At 56.7% G+C, this 23,024-nt stretch overlaps 1 protein-coding gene across 7 annotated transcripts in view; it reads right to left on the reverse strand.

Moving 5' to 3' along the window:
* The window catches only part of PPP1R12B (protein phosphatase 1 regulatory subunit 12B), a 101,571-nt gene that overhangs the window by 7,425 nt on the left and 71,122 nt on the right, over positions 1 to 23,024 (reverse strand). For 2 of the 7 annotated variants that reach the window (XM_081038890.1, XM_081038889.1), the window contains exons 19-24: positions 12,909 to 12,925; positions 9,902 to 10,037; positions 8,672 to 8,776; positions 6,198 to 6,248; positions 5,143 to 5,193; positions 1,154 to 1,316 (exon numbers count right to left, since the gene is read on the reverse strand). In XM_081038890.1, the coding sequence (XP_080895016.1) occupies positions 1,182 to 1,316; positions 5,143 to 5,193; positions 6,198 to 6,248; positions 8,672 to 8,776; positions 9,902 to 10,037; positions 12,909 to 12,925 (495 nt within the window). In that variant the 3' untranslated portion in view covers positions 1,154 to 1,181. Of the gene's footprint in view, positions 1 to 1,153; positions 1,317 to 5,142; positions 5,194 to 6,197; positions 6,249 to 7,087; positions 8,549 to 8,671; positions 8,777 to 9,901; positions 10,038 to 12,908; positions 12,926 to 21,966; positions 22,115 to 23,024 lie in introns of those variants that run through there. The other 5 variants (XM_081038892.1, XM_081038891.1, XM_081038894.1 and 2 more) reach the window with 4 other exon arrangements.

Raw genomic sequence — 23,024 nt, forward strand, 5'->3', positions numbered from 1 at the left:
ACGCTGGAGGCCGCGGTCGGCTTCTCCTGTCTCCTGCACCGTCTGCACAAGACGGAAACTAGAGAGAACTGGGACATCTGCTGGGGGTCCCTAGTTCACCTCGAGTCAAGTTTCTGGGAACTGTGAGGCTGATTTTAAAGCGCGGGGTTCAGGCCACACACGGCTCTGTGAGGAGGGGCCGGCCGGGTGGCCCCCGTTGGGCCTGTGTGCTGAAGGCATGTGGCATGATACTCGCTCGGCCCTGTCAGTCATTTGGCTGCTTCCGGTCAGGGGCTATGAGCTGCCAGCCACTGACCCGAAGGGACAAACAAACAGGCAGAAAAACAAACAGGCCTCAGTCAGGACTAATTCGACTGCTGCTGAAAATTGAAACCCATTTCAGAGTGGAACTGCCACCTTGGGTTGGACCACAAACATTTGTGAGCTTATCTTTCAGACCCACGTCCAGGGAGCGGCATCTCACTGGACCATCACTCCCATCCCATGTCCTTTGCAAAGCTGTCCCCATGAGGGACGGCCAGCCTTCTGCCTCAGCCCACATTGCAATGGGGCGGGCGACACATCCCTGGGGCCCCAAGATTTGTGACAGAGATGAAGGTGGGAGAACACAGGGCATCCCCAGATCCACCCGGGGAGGCGGGAGCGGATTTTGCTGGCAGCAGGGCGGGGCCACAGCAGCTCCAGCCCCTGATCTGGCGCGTTGTCAGATGTGGGGGGCTGGCTCTGCCCAGTCCCCAAGAGGCCATGATTCTCAACCTGGCTTCACAGAAGAATCATCCAGGAGCCCTGAGGAAATACCGGCGCCTGGCTCAACCCGGACTGCTAGCTCTTTGGGGAGTGGGCCTGGGCACCGTCCATGCTGCAAGCCCCTGCCCTCGGCCACCCAGGGCCCAGGCCCCTGCTCTGGGGACTGCGCTGCACTGGGGGGGCCGATGGAGAAAGCGCAGCCTCAGTTTCACAACGACCGTATCGAAGTGCATGTGCAGCCGAGTGAGAACGAGGGCCCAGCAAGGTCACCCCACCGTCCCCGATGAAGGGTCGCTCCCAGCACCTTCCGTCCATGACCGACCGACCTGCACGGAACCTGTGTGGGGGGGGCTCTGATGGAGGGGGCAGCCCAGGGCTCCGGAAGCAACAGGAAGAGAGCACCTGCCTGGGGTGGAGCAGGAGGGGGGCAGAGGCTAGAGCTCCTGTGCCTCCGAGGCCTCCAGGGACGCCGAGAGCCGGGCCACCACTCGGGCCAGGGCCCTGTTCTCGGCCTGCAGCTGCTCGTTCATCTGCTTCAAGCTTTGGGTCTGTTTTAGCTGGTGGAGGTTCTGCAGAGTGAAACACGGAAGGAACAGAGAGACAGAGAGACAGACAGACCAGGAGATAAAAGTAGGACAGAGATCACACGACTTTTGTCTTTGTTTTGAGTCCACATGCACAGAAATGAGGGAGGAGGAGTCAGGGGGGTGAGGAGAGCAGCACAGCGGGCGGGGCCTGCGTCCAGCTCGTGGGCGGGGCCTGCGTCCAGCTCGTGGGCGGGGCCTGCGTCCAGCTCCGCCGGCCGAGGACTCACTGCTGAAGGTCGGCACCAGCACAGCACCAGGCGCTCTGTCCAAAAGGACATCTGGTGGCTTTTCAGAATGGCAGCCCGCACGTGGCGGGGGCTCTGGTGTAGCCCCAGCCTTGGGGACTCTACACCATCACTGGGACCAGATGTGAGGACACAGCGTCCTAAACCCACTGGCTGCCTGAACCCTTCTCTGCCCCAGGCTGGCCCCCCATTCCCGCCTGCTTGCTTTCTGGGTCTCTTACCTCACTTATCTTTCACCTTGAAAAATAAACAATGACAGTAAAAGAGGGTCTGCGGTGTGAGCACTTTGCATGCAGAGACACCTGAACGTGGGAACGTGGCACCTGCTCAGAGGGAAGCTCCTCACTTGCTCCAGGACCCAGGAGCTCCGACCGTGTGCCCCACGGACTCAGGCTCCCGGGCCCAACCCGGTCCCTCACACTTGGGCGTACAGCTGTGCTCTCGTGGGGCAGACAGCAGCAGTGCCCAGGGATGGCGTTCCTCACCCCCACAGGGACCCCATAAAGCCACCAACAGATGGCCTGCTCCCTGCTGCTGGTCATCTGCACTGACCCTGAAACTCAGGAGAACAACTCTGTTCCGGGCACAGGCTCCCCAGATGCAGAAAGACAATCCCGTGGGTTGTGCTGACCACAGAGAGGTCGCAGGGCCAGAGGAAAGGCTGTCCCCCCCATGTGGACGAGAGGATAGGAATGAAGGCTCAGAGGAGTCCCAGTCCTCAGGATGAAGCAGTGAGGGAATGGACGGATGGAAGGCAGCGTGAGGGGACACAGCGAAAAGGAAAAACAGGCAGAGACAGACTGCTGAGTGTCTGTTCCCAAAAGGGAGGATGACCAGCTTGGAAACAGCTTGGACATGGCGAGTCCCATGTCACTACCGAGAGGCAGGGCCAGGCCACCGTCTTCTCTCGGAGAGGACAGAGCAGGGGTCAGGGCGCAGCATGTGGAAACACTCCGCGGGATGGGCAGAGATGGTGGAAAGCCTCTGGCTGTCGCCCTTCTCTGTTGCCGCCACTGGACCAAAGCGAGCAACAGTCATGGTCATTGGATGCCGTGGTCCTGGCAGCCTACGGAACAGCACGGCAGCCGTGAACTACGGAAACGACTCAGTCCAACATGTCGGGGGCTCAGAGGTTCTCAGCACCAGGGAACGAGGCAGGGAGCCGTCTGGCAGGATGTTCCAGGGGAACAGCGCTAAGCAGGCCTGGAGCAGGGGACAGGGCACGCGGGGCTTAGGGGCAGCACAAGCTGGGGACGTTTCCAGAGTAAGACCAGCCTGAAGGAGATGGGCTGAAGGGCCCTTTACACGAACGCCTGGGGGCTGCTGGTGGGGGCTGTGGCACAGTGGCCCTCAGGACCCGAGACGAGGACAGGCCAGTGTAGCTCATGAAACACACAGGCGTCAGAGCCGTCCTGTGACTGGGCAGGTCACACACCTCATGCTTCCGCGTCTAGGCGGGACAGGCATGCCGTGTCACAGCACCCACACCTCATGGCTCCCATCTCACCTGGACCTGCCACCGACCTGCCCGACTCAGAAGCACAGGGACACTGAGCACCTGCTACCTCGGGGCTCACTGGCGGTCACCCATCCACCTGCTCCCAACCGAATATGCACTAAGCACGGGTCCGACTGGCCCTCAGCTCCACTGGGTCCCAGACTGGACGAGACCATCACCTGCCCTGTTGGCTGGCTGCCTGGACAGAGACCTTGGCACAGGTGCCACACAGAGCTGGCGGCGAGCTAGGAGGCCTGACGCCCTTTCTCAGGCTCTCCAGGCGGCCACACCCCATTTATGGTGCCTGCACCTGCACACCTGAAGGCCTTGCCTCCAGACAAGGCACAGATGCCACAGAGCTGGTGCTGCCAGGGGCCCTCTGGGGCGGCTGCCACCTGCGCACCTGCCATCTTCAGCAGGGGTGCCCCCATCTGCCCGCCTGGCAGTCACAGAGAATCATGGCGTCTGACAGAATGGGCGCATTTTTAAACTAAAACAAAGCCAGTCTCACGTGAGTGTGCCCACTGGTCTGGGGCCGACACAGCCACCGTCTGCCTCCATGTGACAGTTTCAACACCTGAATTGAAAGTTGGCAGCAAATGACCCGGGGCCCGAGGACGGCAGACACTGTCATGAATCACCGTCTCCACTGAGAAAAGCGAGGAACTCGGGACCTAGTTCGGGAAGTCCCAGCAGGATGGGACGAGGGACAGGGAGGTGGGAGCCAGCGGGTTCCCACGGCCGACCCTGGAGGACGGCACACGGGGCCCTAGCTGTCCCCTCTGGGACGTCGTGGGAAGGACAGCCGCACAGTCCCGTGACCAATGTGCGGGGCGGGCCGGGCCGTCAGAGGGCAGCAGGGCTGGCGTCACCGCTCCCAGCGGCACTCAGGCCATTTCTTACTGACCTCTACCACACAGCAGATGGTGGAACTCAAGGGGCCCCACAAACGGAGGTGAGAACGGGGTGCGTGGGGTGGTTTGGGAAAACCGGAGGACAGACACACTGAAGATCAGACTGATTTGTCTGCTCGGAGACCTAACCATCTATCACCTCCAGTTCTCACTGCTCTGAATCGACTTCAAAGGCACAAAGTGTCACCATCCGAGACATAAGCCAGCCCTGCTTGGGTTCTGTGGGGCCGTGACCTTGGGACGGTGAACACAGAATGAAGGGCAGGGCTTGGCATGTCTCCTTCGTTCTAGAACATGAGCCCTGGCTCTTGCACAAACTTCGAACTTGTCAAGTCCTGCAAAGCTCATTTCAGGGAATAACCAAGCTTTGTAGGCAGAACAGTACGTGTCTCCCCACTGGCACACTGAGGGTCCCTGCCCACAGACTGGGAGTCCTGGGGAACCAGGTGCCACCAGATCAGTGCTCAGCATCTGACTTCCGGTGAAACGAGGCCTAGAGGAGGAAGGAAAGCCGAGCAGGGCTAAGCAACTGCAGGGCCTGCAGCATCGTGCACGGCAAGGCTAGGGGCTCCCAGCACCCCAGGCAGCCGCGCACCCCATTCCACAGCAGAGCCGACTCCTGAGGGGAGACTGCCAGTTCTCAGCCAGATGGCAGCTGTCCACCAAAGGGGCAATAGAGGATGGTCCCTGCAGTCGTGGGACACAGCGAGGGCCGAGCCCGTGGCCTGAGCTTAGGCAGTGGGACAGGGCCATGCTCCCGAGTGTTTTGGGCAGCGGCCAGGCGGGAGCCAGTGTGAGCGAGTCATCTTGGCTCCGCCACACAGAGGACGGGGCTGTGCTTCCTGCAGGGGCTGCGGCCCCGGGCGCCTGCGCTGAGCCCTGGAGAGCTGCAGTCTCTCCATCCAGCCCCTGGAAGGCGAAGCAGGGCTGGGACCCTCAACAGCTCGAGCCGGGCTTGCGTTTGTCCAGCCTGCCGGACGCCCCCACCGGGCAGCTCTGCTCCCAGGGGCTTTGAAGCGGCTGTGTGAACCAGCTTAGGAGGGGCTCGTGCGTCCTCCCCACCTCCTTCCGGAAGAGACCTATGGAGGGGCTTGTGCTCCACTGCTGAGCCCAGGCACGGACTCGAGAAGAAAAAGGGAACCTTCCCATACCTTCATCTCTTCCTCCATCTCTGACATCTTCCGTTCCAAGGCACGCCTCTCCTGTTGAGACAAGGGCCTGCTGAGCTGCTCTGGGCTCAGAAGGAGCCCAAACACCGCCCGCCTCCCGCCACCACGGACCAGCACACGGCACCCAGGACATGTGACTGGCCTCCCTGATAAAACCACATTCCTGAGCCTCCCACCAAATTAGAAGACAGGCAAATGGGATGAGACAAGGGCATTGAGCGAGACCGCACGAATTTCGAATGTCCAGTGGCCAGGACCCTTGCTCTCGAGGCATCAGCACCTCCAGGCTCCCAGGTTGCTGCCTGTCATGCTGGGAGCAGACGTGAGCTGACACCACGTCAATGAAGCGGCAGACGCCTCCCACACGCTCCCCTCTCCTACGTCGCCCCAACCCAGGCAGGCTCCTCAGTGGACGCAACCAAGGAGGTTGTCACAGGCCAAGGGACTAGAACACGACACTCAGCAGCTTTCTAAACCCAGCAGGAGACTTGCGAGCACTGTGCCCCGAGGGTCAGGTCAAAGCCAGGGCTCATCAGCTCAGCCGAGGTCCCCACCCGAGAAGGGCAAGTTCCAGACAAACATTCTGAGGAGGCTGCGAGGTCAGGGCCTCCTCAGCCAGCCAGTGGACGTGCTGCTGGCGCGTTGTGAGTCCCGGGACCCCAATCAATGGCTGACAGTCCTACTGAAGTGAAAGCTCCCTCGTGCCTAGCGTGGTGGGAAAGGCAGAGACTGGACCTGTGTGTGCATGTGAGTGGGGGGCGCTGCATGTGTACACGCACACTACAGGCAGAGCAACGACACGATCATCTCCTCAGGACCCTGCATCCCCAAGACTGGAACATGTGAAAAGCACTGACCATCTGAGGAAGCCAGAGGACTAGCAATCAAACTGCTGTCCAGTCAGAAGAAAAGAATTTGTTGAGCTGGAATGGAATGTGGCAATCCCTGCCTCTGGAGACGGGACTTTCCCAACGGCCTGAGCAGCAAAGTTAGAGAGACCAAGAGAGAAGAGGTGACAGAGGAAGAGACACACGTACCCGCCTCTCCGCCTCCAGCACTGAGGACCTATCAGGCGTCTTCTCTTGTCTCTGCCAGAGCGAGGGGAGGAAACGCTGTCAGTGAAGCTGCCTCGGGCCAGGCGTCATCACCACCGGGCGTGCACAGTGCAGGGGCGCCCAGCAAACAGGTTCTGGTGGTCCCCAGCCTAACGTCACGACCTCTGCCGGCTGCAGGGTTCCCGTCGGGCCACAGGGCAGGAGCCGCACGCCCTGACACTCCAAACAGGCACAAGTTCAGGCCCCCCCCCACTCGCCCCAGGTCAGCGGTTCTCACTGCTTCACAGGCCCCCCCTCCCCGCGGCCTCTCTGTGAGTAATGTCACCACAAGAGGACAGGAGCTTCCAGGGGTCTCACAGCCCCACAGCGTCTGCGGCCCTGACACACCAGGCCCACTCTGCCTGTCCATCCATGGTGCTGCCCAAGAAGGGACGGCTAGGACTTCACTTTCCATCAACTCGGACTTTCAGTGTTAGTTCGCAGAGAGGCCACGGACGTGCAGTCAGCACAGCAATGGAGCAGAACCATGTGAGTCGTGGACACGGACGCTGACATGCTCCGGCCTCGGCATTCGAGAGTGGACGGACGTGTAACACACACCGTCTGCCACACGGGCTCCTTTCCTCACACAACTAAGGAGGACCAGGCCTGCCGACAGCACCTGGTGGGGCTCCGGTCCCGAGGTCACTGCCATCTGCCTTTGCCCCACATCTGCTCTGAAGCAGAGGCAGGAGACGAAAGGCCAACGGGGACCCATGAAGTCTCACTCTCCCAGCCTGAAAGGCACAGAAGCTGAGATGACGTCGCTGCTCGCTGTTTTCACTGAGTTCACTTAGACAAAGGACCAGTTTTTCTGTTGTTTTGTTTTTGTTAAATCTCAACCCCCTTAGGGATCGGGGTGGGGGGCGTTTCTGTGGTACCTGTGTCCATGCAAGTGTGTGAGGCTGGCTGGCCCCCAACCGCTGTCCTGCCAAACACTCCAGTTTCTGTAAATAGCCAAGAACTGCTTTGCAGCCCCACCACTTCTGAATTTCGGTAACTTGTACTTTGGCAAACTAAGTGTGTGCCGACACACCCAGCGAGCAGTTGGCTGGGAAGGGACCAGGAGGCGGAATCACGCCCAGAACTCAGGCTGCCGGCCGCTGGGAGGCAGGGGTCAGGGGAGGCTGAGAGGTGTGGTCGGAGGCGTCTGCTGGGGGCCGTGGGCCGGTCCTCCTGTGGTTCCTTGCACGTCTGCTCCCCGACTTTCTGCAGAACCTGACGAGAAGCAGCTACGACCCGTGTTTACCAACCACTGCCAATTTGTGGCTCCAATCAGAGGCACCAATCAGCCTCACACACCTGCTGAAGGTCTGTGTGGTCCTGGGACGCTGGGGTCCAACAGCCCCTCCTCATGGCGGCTGACACCTCACTGGGGGCACCGAGAGCTGCTTTTCCTGTCCTGCTGAGTCACGTCCAGCCCCGTCACCTGTGCGGCAATTGGCCGCAGCAGCCCCAGCAGAGCCACATTTGAGGGCACGGTGTCTCCCGAGCCAATGGGCAGCTCACAGGCCAGGCTGGGCCTCCTTCACCCGGCCACGCGGGGATCCTGCCGCCCAGGCAGCCGTGGTGCAGCTTCCGAATGCCGGCCCGGGTCCCAAGGGGTTGCGACAAGATGTCAGGGTACTGAGTACCTGCCCTGCAAGCCCAGGCGCCCAACACAGTGCAGCCCTGGCGTGCTGGCCTGGGCTTTGGGTCGTGTCACAGCCGCCGCCGGCTTTCATTTATGCCGCCGGGTACAGTCCTTTTCAGAACGCTGAGGGTCAGGGACCAGGAGGCTTCCCGTTACCACAGCAATAAGCGGGTGCCTGCCGCAGCCTTCAGCTGCATGCCAGCTGGGGGGTGACATGGCCGCTGCCTCCAGCTCCCCCTAACATGTCACCTAGTGAGGCCTGGTGCTGAGGGGACGGCTTGCCTGGTCTTCCTGTGCTGATGTCCCTCTTCAGAGGCTGAGTGGCAGTGGAGGCTTGGGGGTGGGGGGACACGTGCCCCAGGACCGAGGTTTTGCTCAGGACTCGATCCAGCGTCCTCACGACACCTCTGTCTGAAGCAAACCATTCACTTCTCTGGGCCTGATTTGCAACCTATCTGCACCGGGTTCAAGTGTCTCGTTTACCTGTCTCTAGGAGGTGACGTGCAGGTGAAGTGTACTGAAATGAGAGGGACACGCAGGGACACCGCAGGCCTAGCCCGTCACGGGGGGTGCCTCTGCCAAGAACGCCGCAGACCGTCCGTGACACTGGCCACCGGCACTCAGGCCACCAGCAGGTGCTCCACGCTCAGTGAAACGCCCGCTGAACCCGAAAGGCAAGTTAGAATCCGAGAGGCTCAAACCCCGACCCGAGGAGGCCTGTGCCCCGCCCCCCGCCCCGAACCTCGTGTCCTCGGGCTCCCAGCCTCCATGTCTGTCCCCTCACCTGGGCCATCTTGTCAAGCCTGGACTTCACGTCTGCCAGCTCTTGCTGGGCCTCCTGCAGCTTTGTTTTCAGTTTTTGGTTTTCGGTCAGTGCACTCTCGTACAGCTGGGGGACGGGAAAAAGACCAGGTTACCTCCGAGGGGCTCCTGGTACCAGAATTTTCAGTGTGACGTGAGGACTGCAGGCTGTGCCTCCAGCCACCAGCACCGGGCAGAGGGAGGGGACAGAGGTGCAAGGCCAGAGCACATTGCGTCCACTGGCCTCTTGCTTCTTAAACTCAGTGAAGTCCCCAGGGCTGGGCTCAGAGCACTGCGCCCCAAGCTCAGTCACGTCAGTGTCAGGGAGAATGCGTCACTCCATTTCCTACAGGACACAGCTTAAAAATAGGATCCCTGGGGGCCAGCTCGGTGGCTCAGGTGGTTGGAGCGCCGTGCTCCTAAGCCGAAGTCACCGGTTCGATTCCCACCTGGGCCAGGGAGCTGAGCCCTCTACAGCTAAGATTGTGAACACCACTCTCCCTGGAGCTGGGCTGCCGTGAGCAGCTGGAGGTCGCTGAGCTGCCACAGGCCACCATGTGCTGCCAGAAGGCCGGCGGGCAGCATGAGCAGCAGACCCAACCGGCAACCGACGGCCTCAGCTGGGGGGAGTGCAAGGCTCATAACAGCAGCCTGGGTCAAGGAGCTGGGTCCTACACGACTGGACTGAGAAACAATGGCTTGGACGGGGGTGGGGGACGGAAGGGGGAAAAAAAGTGGTTCCCCACAGAAAAGGGCGTGACTTTTTCGTGGTGGCGTAGTGTGAACACTGATTTTAGTCGTTCTGCCTGAGAGAACCAACCTTTTCTTGACAAAACGCTTCTCCCCACATCACGAGCACCTGGAGGTGCTGTCAGTCGGCCCCGAGCCAGGCCCTGCTGTGACACGGAAGGAGCAAGCGCTCGCCAGGTCACAGCCTCACTTTTACTTCCCCCTTGACAATTCTTAAGCCTTCCTTTTTCCTACACCCCTAAGTACCTGATTGTGGGCACCTATCTACTGCACTAAATGATATGCGAAGGGTCTTATTTAGCTGGTGGAGCAACCGGGAGACCTGGGGGGACTTATTGTCATTATTTGTCACTTAAGTGCCGTTCCCTGCTGTATCAGAACTGTGCTTTTTCCTACACTGTGGAGAAGGCTGGGAGCTTTACATGCTAGAAACCACGAACAGGAAAACTGAATGGGACCCTACGTTTTTATAATCCCTGCTGGTGTCCTCTTCTGCGCGGCTGGTCAGGATGGCCAGGCGGGCCTCCCGCCGTGCTCTCGCAGAGGCCCGGTCACTGTAGGACTCGCTCGTCACAGGGTTACTGCCTGCCGAGTCCAACCTGCGGGAGACACATTAGATGTAAGAGGCAGTTCCGGGAAGCAAGAAGGGGGCCACGTGTGGGGGCAGCATGACGTCCTCTGAGCCCTTGGCCGCTCTGGCAGAAATGACACACACAGTGCTGCCTGACTCTCACGGGTGAAGGGCCCAGCTTGGCGGAGGCCGTCACCGGCCAGGAATGGAGCTGGCTTGAAAACTTGCTGGTTTGGACCCAAATGCTCACTTAAATCTTAGAGCTTTCCCAGTAAATTCAGGGTTGAGCTGCTTCCCTCAAGACTATGCTTTTAAAAGCAAACATTTCTTGGATTGCAACAGCTCTTGGAAAATGAGTCCGATGAAGTGTGAATGAACCAGGAACATATGGGCTGGGAGGCTGGACGGGTGTGTGTGTGTGGGGGAGGGGGGCAGCCACCGGGCAGGGCAGGTCTGCCGGGGGCCCAGGCCCGTGTGTGCTGCCCTCTTTTCTGTGTTCCACCAGCACTGACTCCTGTGATGGGCTCCACAGCTTGACGGCGGTGTCGTCCCACTTTCCTACAGGGTCGTTAGTGGGGGTCAGTCAGCTGACCGTGGAAGCGGTCCTCAGTGCCGCGTCACATTTTTCTGGGGCTCTGCTCCTCCCAGACTAAATGTGGCCCGTGACACTGCCATATCCAAGCCAGCCCTGCAGAGCTCTGTCCTCCCGCTGGAGGGCTGTGGGGCTTTCATCCGAGCCCCCGTCCAGTGGTGGCCTGGCCACAGTGGGGGTGGGGAGCAAGAAGGATGACACAAAGCTGCCAGTCCCATCAACGGCCTCACAGATGTGAGCACACACATTCTTCTTCTTTTAAATGTAGGAATGGGGCTCTCTACTGACTCCCCGATTTCACAGGCGATGTGTGCTTACAGAAAACGTAAGTGGCTACAACAGAAAGTGAAAGTCACCCCACAGTCCTGCCCAAGAAATAACCACTCTTCACAGTTTAGTTCTATCCTCGCAAGATGTTAAATACATACATATGTTAAAACCACATTTCCATAAATAAAGCGAGATAACAGACTGTTTTCTAGTCCTCCTCTCTCTTTCCTCTACGTTCACTATGACTGAAGTATCTTACCTTGTCAGTAAAAACCAATTGGCCTCGTTTATAAAGAAAGACTGCAGTCTTCACTGTACGGCTGGGTGACAATTTAATCCTCTACTGACACACATATTCACTGTTTTGAATTTTTTAGCTAATGTAAATAATGTTACAATGAGAATACTTGTCATTTGTCCAATTATTTCATTAGGATAAAATCTGAGAAGTGGGATGGTCGAGGGGTAAAGGGGTTTTAAATGCTGCTGCCTGTGTTCTCAGACCATGCTGCACGGAGGTCTGGTCCTTTCCCACCCACTAGTGTTTTTCGATCATTAGGGAGGTTCCATCTTTGCTCACTTATCCCTTTGTGCCTGAGCTGCCTGCTCACAGTCTGAGTTGGTCTCTTCTTACATGGCGGGAGGAGTGTCCTATGGCTTTTAGAACTGACATGGGCTGCACGCGGGGTTGACCACTTTACGTTTTGTCTCTTTCATTGTGTCTTTTACTAGCAAAGGTTTTCAATTTTATATAACTAGATCAACAATTTTTACCTTTCTGGTATCGTGCTTAGAAAGGTCTTTCCTCATGAAGATTATAAATACTCTCTTCTACTACTTTTATAGTGAACTCTTTCTCTTAAAAATTGTAATCCATCTGAAGTCTGGGTTTTTCGTCTTGTTTTATTTTATTGTTTTGTTTTTGACTTTGGTTTGATGTTTTGTTTTTGACTTTGGGTTGACGGAAGGATCTATTTCCCCAAATAAACAGTCAATTGTCCCAATGATCACTTAATAAGTAGTTCTTTCCTCATGGGGTTTAAAAGCCACCTTACACACAGGACTTTTTTAGGGTCACCTACTGTGCTCCACAGATCTGTTTATTCCTGAACTCACTGTTTGAATCAGTTGCAGAGCATATTTTTGGTCTGTAGGGAGAGTCTCTTCTTATAAATGGCCATTATAATGTATCAGTTCCGAAGAAATTACATAGGAAAACACGGCATTCGATCAATTTTGCAAAACTAATTTTCTGCTAGGTAAGATGTGAGCTATTTATCCTCAGCTGGTCCTGGTGAGAAGTAAGCAGAGGAAAAGTACTTGCAAGCTTATGGATTTTACGATATATTAAAAAAGAAGAACGAGCTCCATCCAGTAGCCCTATGCTGACCCCCAGCTGCACCTTCCCTTCAGTGTCTCAACGACTCCTTCGGAGGACATTCCGGCTGTGGCCCCCCAGTCTCTACCATTTTTCTTTCCTTCTGCGGGAGGTCAGGGTTGTGCCCTCAGGTGCTGGGAGGAAAGTTACAGAGCCCATCCCCAAGCCCGGAGGAACTTCTTGAATTTTCAGCAAGTGCAAATCAGGTCTTCACTTCATCCAACACATTGCCAGCCAGCACCATGAGGCGAAGGAGCAGGGCTGTCGTGATCACGGGACAGCATCTGCACTCCGTCTCAACTAGGCAGACTGTCACTGCCTCTTCCCTACCCTAATGCAGGCCACACGGCTGCCCTGGCGCCTCCTGGAGGTAAGGCCGCTTCCCCAGCACGGCGCCTGGCACACTGGCACCTCCCGACAGTTAAGGCAGCGAAGGGTGCAGAGCAAGTCGGGAGCAGGTGAGGAAAGAGGGAGCGGAAAGCTGCCGCATTCCTGCAGGCGGGCGGGCGGGCGGGCGGGCAGTTAGAAAAATCTGAAGGACGGTGCTGGCTGGGCCGGGGAGCAGCGAGGGGCGTGCGATACCACCCACCACGAAGGCTGAGTTTAGTCAGACATGCATTCGCACGGGCGTTAAGCGTGTAAAACACAGACATCCTTACCTAGAAAGCCTTTCGTGCTAGAGAAAGGAAGAGACAAAAAACAAAACAAAAATTAAAACCAGCATTAGCAAGGATGGTATTTATCATTTCCATTTATAAATGCACTTTTCAAACAGACGTCTCAACGTCAGCACAGGAAGAGGGGTGCAGTTCGTTCCCTCCGGGCTGCATCCAGACTGAAGGGGTGGGTGCACCCCTCAAATGGGGTGTGAGCAGCAGGTGAAGCGACACAACCTGTCCACCCCCACAACCGGAGTGACAGACTCTGGCCTTGGTGTCCATTCTGTTAGATTCCTCGGTCCAGCTGTCCCGAGGGAACGCTGCAATTACAAACATTAGAACTCAGGACAGTTCCTGGCTGTCTCCTGGGTCTCCCATGAAAGGAGGAGCGTGAGGGGGACAGACCCCACCTGGTCCCCAGGACAGTGGTAAGAACTGGAAAGAACGTGTGCATGAGGGCCCAGAAGAAAGGCCTTTGGCAGAGGCCACCTGCACGCTTCATACCTACGGTCACTGTAAATGGACAGCAGACGATGATGCCATCTGCGCTTTGCATTCACTTTCTGGTCACAGATCACCTTTACCTTCTCATCCCCACTGTGTTGTTTTTAAGAACTCATGCAAATAAAACCCCAGCTGACTTAAACGTATTTACTTATTTTCTCTTCTGAGGTGCTAACAAACTCAGACGCAAGAAGAAAGACAGAGACCAGGGCCCCTCCATCCACTACACTAGCGACAAGGACGGGACCCTGAGGAGTGTCTGGGGCAGGAGTGAACCCACACGGTGTGACGCCACGTACGCCAGCCCCGAGCTGTGCACGGCTGCCTGCAGAGGGCCTGACTAGGGACCTTTCTCCACGGGTTCTCCTTCAGTCGGGGTTCCAGTCGTCGGAATTCCCTCCATCCACAGCTGGACCTCAGTCCTGGAGACTCTCGCCAGGGGCAGGGCACTGACGTACTTTTTCAGGCATCTTCAAGCCCCCATTCTGTGCAGCCCTGGCCAGGCAGGCACCACCGGCTTTTTAACCATTTGAGATGGGGGGTCAGTAAGAAGAGTATATGGCGTGTCTCACACACTTCAGGTGGTACCCTAGAACCTGCAAACCTGGAATTCAGGACCTGTCCTTCTCGCACGTGTAACGGGCCTTCAGGGAACTCCTGGGGCAGCCCTGCTGCCATTCTATCAGCAGCATCAACAGAGAGCACACTTCTATTTGAGCCTTTTCCCTGGTGGAAAACCTCTAGAAACCGTTGCTCGGCTTGCGTCCTGATATCCTACAGAATCTGCTGTTTGATGAAAAAACGTTTGTTAGATCGAGGGAGAGAAAAGCCCGGATTTCCTGGGTAAAAGGAGCAGAGCTGGTGGAGGCCTGGCTTCGATTTTCCCTCTTCGTCCTGCTGTCACTCAAACTACATAGGACACGTCACCCTGCCGCTGCTTCTCATCTCACTGCACAAAGCTCAAAGCTGACCGCAGGGGGCGGCTGAGTGACTGGAGAGCAGGGAACAAGCCGGTGGGGCCCGGAAGTGATGCCCCAAGCAGGCAGCAGGTGAGGACAGGTTCCAGAGCACAGGCTCAGGGAGCGCAGCCAAACGTGGGCATCTTGGGGCTGGGATGGGGTCCCCGACCTGCACGGTGGGGATGCCCCACCCCTCTGAACAGCTCCTGTGGTCTTTTCACAGGGTCTGTGCGGAGTATGTGGACATGATGACATCGTATTTTAGAAAAGGCACAGTTCTTCTATCCAGTTTGCAGGCTGACACTCATGTTTCATCACATGCTCTCATCAGGGAACTTGGAAGGAGCTCCTGCTTCTGTGAAGGACTGCTTTCTACCTTCTACCAAACGTACAAAACACTGGCCATTACGATGAGACTCTGGGGCACCTGGATTAGAACAAACTGCTCAGAGAAGGAAACGTTTCTCAGCTTTCATGGCCCAACTGGGGGCCATAGATACTCTGAACGGAGCCCTGGAGCAGGAGGGACTAAAAGCTGCTCAGAAACCAGAATGAACACAGACAACGAAAATAAAAAGAGTGATTCACTAGACCAACCAGAGTGTAAAATGCTCCAAAGCCAAGAAGCAGCCCCTTCCATTCCTATCTCTCAAAATTCTCCCATGATCATGTCCGTGGTCAGGACCTGTTTCTAATAAAAGAACAGAGTCAAGGTCACCACCAGTTCAGAGGGCGATCCTGGGAGGGGCAGAATCAGGCTGGTTTGGATTTGTGAAATGCATAGGGCTCTCAAAGCACCAGAGACGGCCTTAGAAAAACTCCACAAGAGCTTTTAACTTGAAAGTAACCAGGAGTTCAGGGAGGCACATAATTAAAACCAAACTCCTTTGACCAAGTCTAAACTAAAATTGTGGCTCTGGAAAGCTGGGCCCCAGGGAAAGGAATGAGACCCAGTCACGTGTCAGCTGCCAAGACTGAGGCAAGCGTAACCGAGTCCTTTGGAGTTGGGCCTGACCCCACAGTGATGGGAAAAACCTCCCACTTACATTTTCCCTGAAGAGGGACGGAGCAGCAGGAACATTTCACGTCTGTTCTCGTGCTTTGGTGGGGCCGGGAGCACAGTCGGAGCTATTCTGGGGGCCTCAGGGGACCAGCCTGTCCCATCAGGTCCTCAGACTGACAATGGGTGAGCAAGCCAGGGACTCCGGATTTTCAGGGTTACGCAAACCCACTCACGACACAGTTAATGTAAACAATGTAACTTTGTAATTCACGGAGGTTAAAACCCATTCTGGTTTCCTAGGTGTGTCTGAGAGTCGAGAATGCCCCCCAACCTGGGAGAGACCCCTGTCCCCAGCTCTGAACAGGCCTTTCCGGGTCCATATCGCTCCACTGGGCATCCAGCACAACGTGGAAATACACATGGGGGAGGGTGGGGCGCAACAAACTTTCAAGATTTACGCAAACGTGTGACAGTAGAGGATGGTGATGAGGTCGCAGCAGGTGTTTTTCCCACGTCTGAAACGGGAATATTTCCTAATATCAAGTTTTCAGTGGTATTAGTTTTCTACTGCTGCTGTAACAAATTAGCACAAGCGTCCACTTATTATCACCGAGTGTGCGTCAGGAGTCCAGCTGGCCCCACTGGTTCCCTGCTCAGGTGTCTGCTGGCTGGGCCATCGTCAGAGGCCATGGGGACTGTGCTTCCCGCTCACGCAGGTGCTGGCAGGGCCCCGCCTCTGTGGTCTCAGGCCCGTGTCCCTGCTGGCTGTGACACGGATGCCTCGCCATGCTCCGGATCCCTCTGGCGTCCCTGTCACCAGCTGAGAAAGTGCGCTGCTTTTACAGGTTCATGTGATGGAGCAGGCCCACCGGGACAGACAACACAATCCTGGGAGAGCACGCCCATCGAACGTACGGGCTCTGGGGACGAGGCCGCGACGTTGCTGGGGAGCATGTTAGAAATTCCCACAAACACAGGCTTCCCCTTAGAGAACACGCATTCTCTCTGACCTATAACTTTGTCACGGAAGAAATAGCCACGTGCACGACACTTGCCGTGATCACGTGTGGTGATCACGTACTAGGCTTAGAACGACTCTGGCAGTACCGACTAGCTGGGACAGGGCACCATGTGACCGGGTGCATGGGGACAGCACACCCCGTAAGGCGTGCAATAGTGGTGAGTGACAGACGGATGTCATGTGATACTCCGGATCTGTCTGTACCAATTACATCAGGAAAGTCAAGAAACACCGAGCTTCCATCCAGCTGACGTTTCTCATCGCCAGACTGTGGCCGCCCGGGCACTTTAACATGGCATGCGGAAGAGAGGTGACGGAATGCAGCCACGTATTCTAGGAGAGAAATCGTTAACTTATAGAAACAGACACATCTCCTGTGGTACCTACAGGTCATGCTACCTAAATGTTATCGGTTCCAGCATTTACCTGTTTTGATCTCAGGTAATTACTTCTCTCTGCCTCAGTGTCCTCGTGGGTTTTTAAAATGAGAGCAAATGGCACTGGTGTGTGACGCTGTCGAAAATGCCACCCGAGACAGCAGAGGTAGGTAGGGGATGGCAGCCGGCACGTGGTGGACGTCTGTACACAGCTGCTGCCATTACCGCACTTGCACCTTCCGTCCCCTCTCGTCCCTGCTGGTCGCCAGGCTGTGGCTGTAAGAGGGACAAGCTCACACCAATGCCTTGGCATCGAGGGAAGGGTTGCATTATTGCGGCTTCAATCCGCCAGGCTAACTCCTACCTACCCGTCCTGACCGGCTGCCTGGTGGTCACGTTCTCCCCCTGATAACTAACCTTGTGGAGCTGACTTTGAAAGTCTATACGAAGACGTGATGACAGAGGTTCAAGTCCAGACACAGAAGCGCCTCTGCCCACCTCACTGGCCCGGCTCCCTGCACCGTGTGGCCAAAGCAGGAGCCGGGTCTGGGACTGAGATGAGAGCTAACGCCAGTCGGGAACGATCCCCAGCCCTGCACAGTAAACAACAGAAGCAAAACGCGGCTGGAACAGAGTAACAGGCAGATAGATAAAAGCCACCTCGAGCTGCTTCCCTGTGTCTTCTGACTATAGTCAATTGCCAACTCACTCAAATATTAAGAAAAAGAAGGACAAAACAATGCTGAAAAATATGGGGACATCTTCAAAGTGGGAAAAACCACCCCTGATCACATGACTGGTATGTACTGAAAATAAAAATAAAGCTAGGAAACCTCAACTCTCAACACAACTGAGCCTGAGATGACCCCGCCAAGGTTCTGTATTCCTGGGGAAACTCATCACCATGACAGAGAGTTGACGCGATACCTCCAAACAAACATCAGGCCTCGTGTCCCCTGCGTGATCCCAGAGGTGAGCACACAGGGACAGCCCTGGGGGGAGGCCGAGTGCTGTCCGCTGCCGTTACCCCACTTACTGTTCGGGGCACACACCCTGAGACAGCTCACCACTCCCACGGCGTCATCACAACTGCCAGCCCATAATTCTCTCCTGAGCTTCAGACTTTCCGCACATCGCTGTCTGAATGTCCTCAGGCACCTCTGACTCGACACATCTAAAAGCGAGGCCATTTCCCCACTCCACACCCTTTTTGCCTCCTCCGTTTGCCAATTAAGTGCCGTCATGCCACTTCTTACCAAGTCCCCTAGATCCGAGACTAAAGAATGGCTGCTTACTGACTTTTTTTGGAGGGTAACGAGTTAAAAAAAAAAACAAAAACCTCACACACTGGTGTTTTCAATTAGAGAGAAAAGATGGTTAACAGATTGCATCCTTAATTAACATCATTCACCCAAATGTTTCCCATTCCACAACAACAGATTCTGAAATGGAGTACAAGTGAATTCCAGATGGGTGGTGCCCAGATGCAGTGTGAGATGTGCAAAGCATGAGAGCATACACGAGAGGCTGCTCAGGCTGCCACGGGGGCAGAGGGGACGTCACCTAGATGTCCCTGAGGCTCTGGGCTGTGTGACCTCCTATCCTGAGAGCAGCAGCCCTTCCCCATGCAGCTGCTTGTGGACCGTAGCGGATTGGTCCGTAGGGCTGTTTACCAAACAAAGCACGCAGGTTAACTGTCCCTTTATTTACATTAATGGCTCGAGTGAGAAAATCATGTGGGGTCTCTGTTGCGATGATGGTCCTGCAGAAGGAGCAATCCAGATTAAGTGGGGAAATGCTGCTGACGTGGCTCATGGATGCAGGTCATGATCCTATTATCGGAATCACCAACCGATTCAACGAAACTCTGTTTCACTGAAAAATTCCCAGGGTTCAGCTGATGGTCACTCACTTCAAAACTATTCAATATAATAAACATCAACCAAGCACTGCAATGTGGACATTCCCGGGCTTTTTATCTTTGGATGTGCCCTGTATTGAACAGTATTTTGTAAATTAGCAAACAGTAATTGAGAATATTGACCAATGATGATCTGGCTCTTGCTTTCAAGATGATTTAAAAATGTAAGTCATGTAAATTGACTAGTTTCTGAGTTACTAGAATTTATGAGGTTGATACTCAACAATACACACAGAGCTTAGAGCTCGAGAGCTGGAGGTGTGTGCTGTGTGTGCATGTAGTTCATAGCTACTGCCATCGCTGCCTTGACTGCTGGGAAATTACATCAAAGGAGGCGTCTGCATTGACCGTGAGCTCAGCACCCCGTTCAGTCACTGACGGCGAGAACAGAACCTTCAGACTCATGAACAGACTGTGTGGTTCCTCACAGAACCCAGAGGGAAGCTGGAAGTCGCTCCCCAAGCCAGAAGGCGGAGGGGAGCAGATCTTGGAGCACCCCAAGTTTTGGAGACAAAAGAGGTGTGACCTAGGATGAACATAGTGTGAACGCCAACAGAATTGTTTAGAAACAACCGATTTCGCTCTTTGGGGTCAAAAGATTGAAACAGCAGGATGGGGGCGTACAGCTGGAATGGCCACTGTGGTGGGGTCTGGGGGCAGAAACCCAAAGGACGGATGGTGCGTGTTTGGCTTATGGAGACGGGTGAACGCTAGAAACCATGTTTCACAGTATAATTTTGTGTTCAGAGAATGAAAAGTATCATGTCTGCAACACAGACCGGAGGACGGGAGTAAGTCTTGGCCGCTGAGGACACGCCCGTCATCCGCCTCCCACAGGGAAGTGCGGTTTCTCTGCGAGAATTCCGTGCTGCGCGGCTGGGGGCCAGCACTGCCTCTGACATCACGGCACGTCAGGCTTTCCCAACCAGCACAGAAGCACTCACTCACACACGGTAACTTTAGGAGCGTCAGATGCCGCTGGCAGTTTAAAAGCAGAGGTATGAGGAGACAGTTTCGGCTTTCTGGGGACTGAAAAGTCATCGTGCTGTTTCTTGTCTCGAGTTAAAAATAAGGCCTGTTGACCTGTAGTTTATAGACTGCCCTTGTGGCTCCCTGAGCCTCTGACTAAGGCACAGTGTTCCCATGTGAACTCCCATGATTTTCACATTCCCTTTGAGAACGTTTTCCTTATACGGAAGCATCTGATAGTCAGCCCCTTTAACAGAGTAAGAAAAAAACGGTCAACTTTCATCCGTTGGCTCAGACGTCCCTGCTGCTTTGAGGAGCCCGCCCAGAGGAGGCCACACCTCGTTAACTGCAGCCTCCAGCACAAAAGTGCGTCACAAGTCACAGAAGTTTGGATGAGGACAGCAAGAGCTTTCTGATCTCAGCGGAGCCTCACACAGACGCCCCCGGCACCTTCAGGGAAGGCTGGAGCCCCTGCAGCCACCAGGTCTCGGGTCCTGCGGCTCGTCCGCCCCGCCTCCATCTGAGAACAGCCGCCAGTTCCCTCCCTGGTCCGCACACACAGCCTTCCTCCCTCCTGCAATTTCAGCTTCCTGGATCCCCATCATGTTTGCCTCTGGGCCTCCCACAGCTACCCAAGCTCTTCCCTGTCACCTTTGACCGTCACACTTTGTCCTGAACCTTCGGTACGCTGACATGAACGCCAGTGCTGTTGATGGGTACAGGTTTGGAGTCACAGAGACCTGACTGCTGAGGGGGCTGGGTAAGCGCCTCATATACCTCAGTTTCCCCCAGGTGACATGCAGACAGCAGTGCCCACCTTTCCAAAGCGAAGGGCCTGGCCAGGCTGGGCATCAGAGGTGTGATGCTCTCGTTTGTACTGGAGTTGGACCGTTGGGAACACTGTGTCTGGCCTGTCCTCCAGCGACGCCAGGTTACACGGCAGGGACGGTGACCCCGTGTGCCTAGAAGCGTGCAGCAGCTGGCCATCACCCAGCTCAGCAGGCCCGTGATCACAGCGCGGGACCCAGTGCTTTGAGAGCACGCTGACTAAGGGACGGGTGGGGCTGCTGTTCCGTCTCAGGAGCTGCACCTCAGTCACGAGTGACACGTGGGAACCCACACTCTGTACGGCCGCCTCCAGCGCCTGGACACTGGACAGCGGTCACAGTACGGCTGCAGTGGGAACCCACAGCCACTGACCACTAAAAGGGGAGCAGTCTTATAAAGTCACCCATGCTTCAGTTTCCTGTCGCCCAAACTCTCAATCTCTGTCCCACTCACGGTGGCCTCTGTCTAAACGTGGGGAGGGGGAGGGTGGGCAGCAGGGCTAGGACGGAGACAGAAGAAAGTGGCCCCAATTCTAAGGGGGGAACAGCTGTCACTGCACAGGCTTTGCTGGGAGCTCACCAGGTACCAGACACGCAGCTCAGGGGGCTGTGCTCAGTGTGAACTAACGTCACCAGGGGGCAGCGAGGGAAGTGGGAGGGGACACAAGGGATACAGTAATGGAGGAAAAAGGATGCCGCCAAGAAGTACCCACCAGCCCCAGGGGAGGCATTGTGCGGCTCCCAGGAACGACCAAGACCAGCACCAGGCAGCGTGGAGCAGCAGGTCCCGGGGCCCAGTGGGGGACAGGCACGCAGGGCCCCGCAGCCCTCCCACGAAGGGACTCATGAATGAAACAGCTTCATAAGGAAGTTCCTCTGATGTTCGGGTGAGCAAACACCGCCCACTGATGCCCCAGGCCAACAACCAACAGGCCGCACCCCGAATTCCACTCCGGTAACTTACACACGAGAAAGACTGTGAAACCCACACGAAACAGCGCAGGCCCACGTCCGTCCGCCGCGTTTCGCGCAGCTGTTCTCCGCACCAGCTCGGGGGATCCGCCGCCTGCGCATGGTCCCCAAGAGGCACTGCCACCTCCGCTCCCCGGGGAGCAGCGCGCTGGGGTCCGCCCCAGGGAGACGCTAGCCGCGACCAACACCCACAGGCGGAAACTCCGTGCAGGGAGCGGCGCCACCCGCGGCGCCACGGCCCCTGCTCGCGCCGCTGTGACCCGGGCGCACACGGGCAGAGGCTCCCTCCCTCCCACGCGCGGACACGCCAAACTTGCAGGGGACTCAAGGCTGGCGCACAGAGCTCCACGCCATTGGGAGCTGCGTTTCTTAACACACAGCGCTGACCCATAAAGCGCAGGAAAGGGGGCACTAACAATAGCCGCGCCTCGCGGGACAGCGCAGTGAGCGGAGCCCCCCGCCCCGCCGAGCCCCCGCCACCTGCCGGCCCGAGGCCGGGCCTTACTCGGAGCGTCCTGGCGGCCGCGGACGGGGACGGGGACGCCGGCGGGGAGTCGGCCTGCGGCTTCCGAGCGCGCGGGAAGTCCTTACTGCGCGCAAACACGGAGGACATGGTTCCTTCGCGGCCGCGCCCGCCGCCGCTGGTCCTGGTCCGCAGTGAGCGCACGGCGGCTCCGCACGCAGCTAAATAGCGCAGGGAAGCCGCCCCGACGGTGACAGCCCGCGCGCTCGGCCAGTCGGCGCGGAGCAGGCGGGGAGGCGTGGCCCCTGTGGGCTCAGCGCCGCGGCCCCCCGGCCCCAGCCCACGGCCACGCCGGCCCGCGAGCGCGTGCGGAGTCTGAGGCCTCGCTTCTGCCACAAGGACACTGCTCCCCAGGAACACCTGAGCCGGGGTTCCCGAAGACACAGATTAAATCCGGAGGAAAGGCGACCTTGGACCCTGGGAGGCAGACCTGGGAACAACTCCTTGCTCCAGAGGGGAGAACTCGCTCCCTCTGGGAACCTGCGTCTTCCCTGAGCTTGACTGCAGGGGGCTGGGTGGCTTTGCAAAGTAACAAAACAAACAAATGTGAATAAGGAGCCAAGAGTTTAGGAGGAAGCAGTCTGAGAAGTCAGGTTTGCCCAAGTCCTCGGCAGAGCTGCTTAGCAGGGAAACAGCCACACATGTCCCCTCCCTCCTCTACTTGCTGACATTCCAAATCCTGTTTGCTCAGTGAGGAGGGCTGGAGAGGGGCCCAGGGCAAAGATTCGCTTTCAGCTCACAGGGTTCCACTTGTAGGAGGAAAACCAGCTGGTCAGCCTCTAGGAATACGCCCCAGGGGGACTCTCGGGGGCTGCTCCTGAGTTCTCTGGGCACCTCTCCAGTTATGAGACGGGGGTCTGAGCTTCCAGGTCTCTTAGTAACAAAGCCCAGACGACACATCCAGGCCCTTATGTCCCATTTAGGGGCTTGTCATTCCTGCTGCAAGGCTGGGAGCCAGCAAATCGAAGCTTGGGCCTCTGCAAAGGGGGAGCTCCTTACAGCAGAGACACAGCTGACCAGAGTTCTCTAAGGCCACAATC

The sequence above is a fragment of the Rhinolophus hipposideros genome (genome assembly GCF_964194185.1).
Source record: "Rhinolophus hipposideros genome assembly, chromosome: 26".
Taxonomy (NCBI): Eukaryota; Metazoa; Chordata; class Mammalia; order Chiroptera; family Rhinolophidae; genus Rhinolophus; species Rhinolophus hipposideros.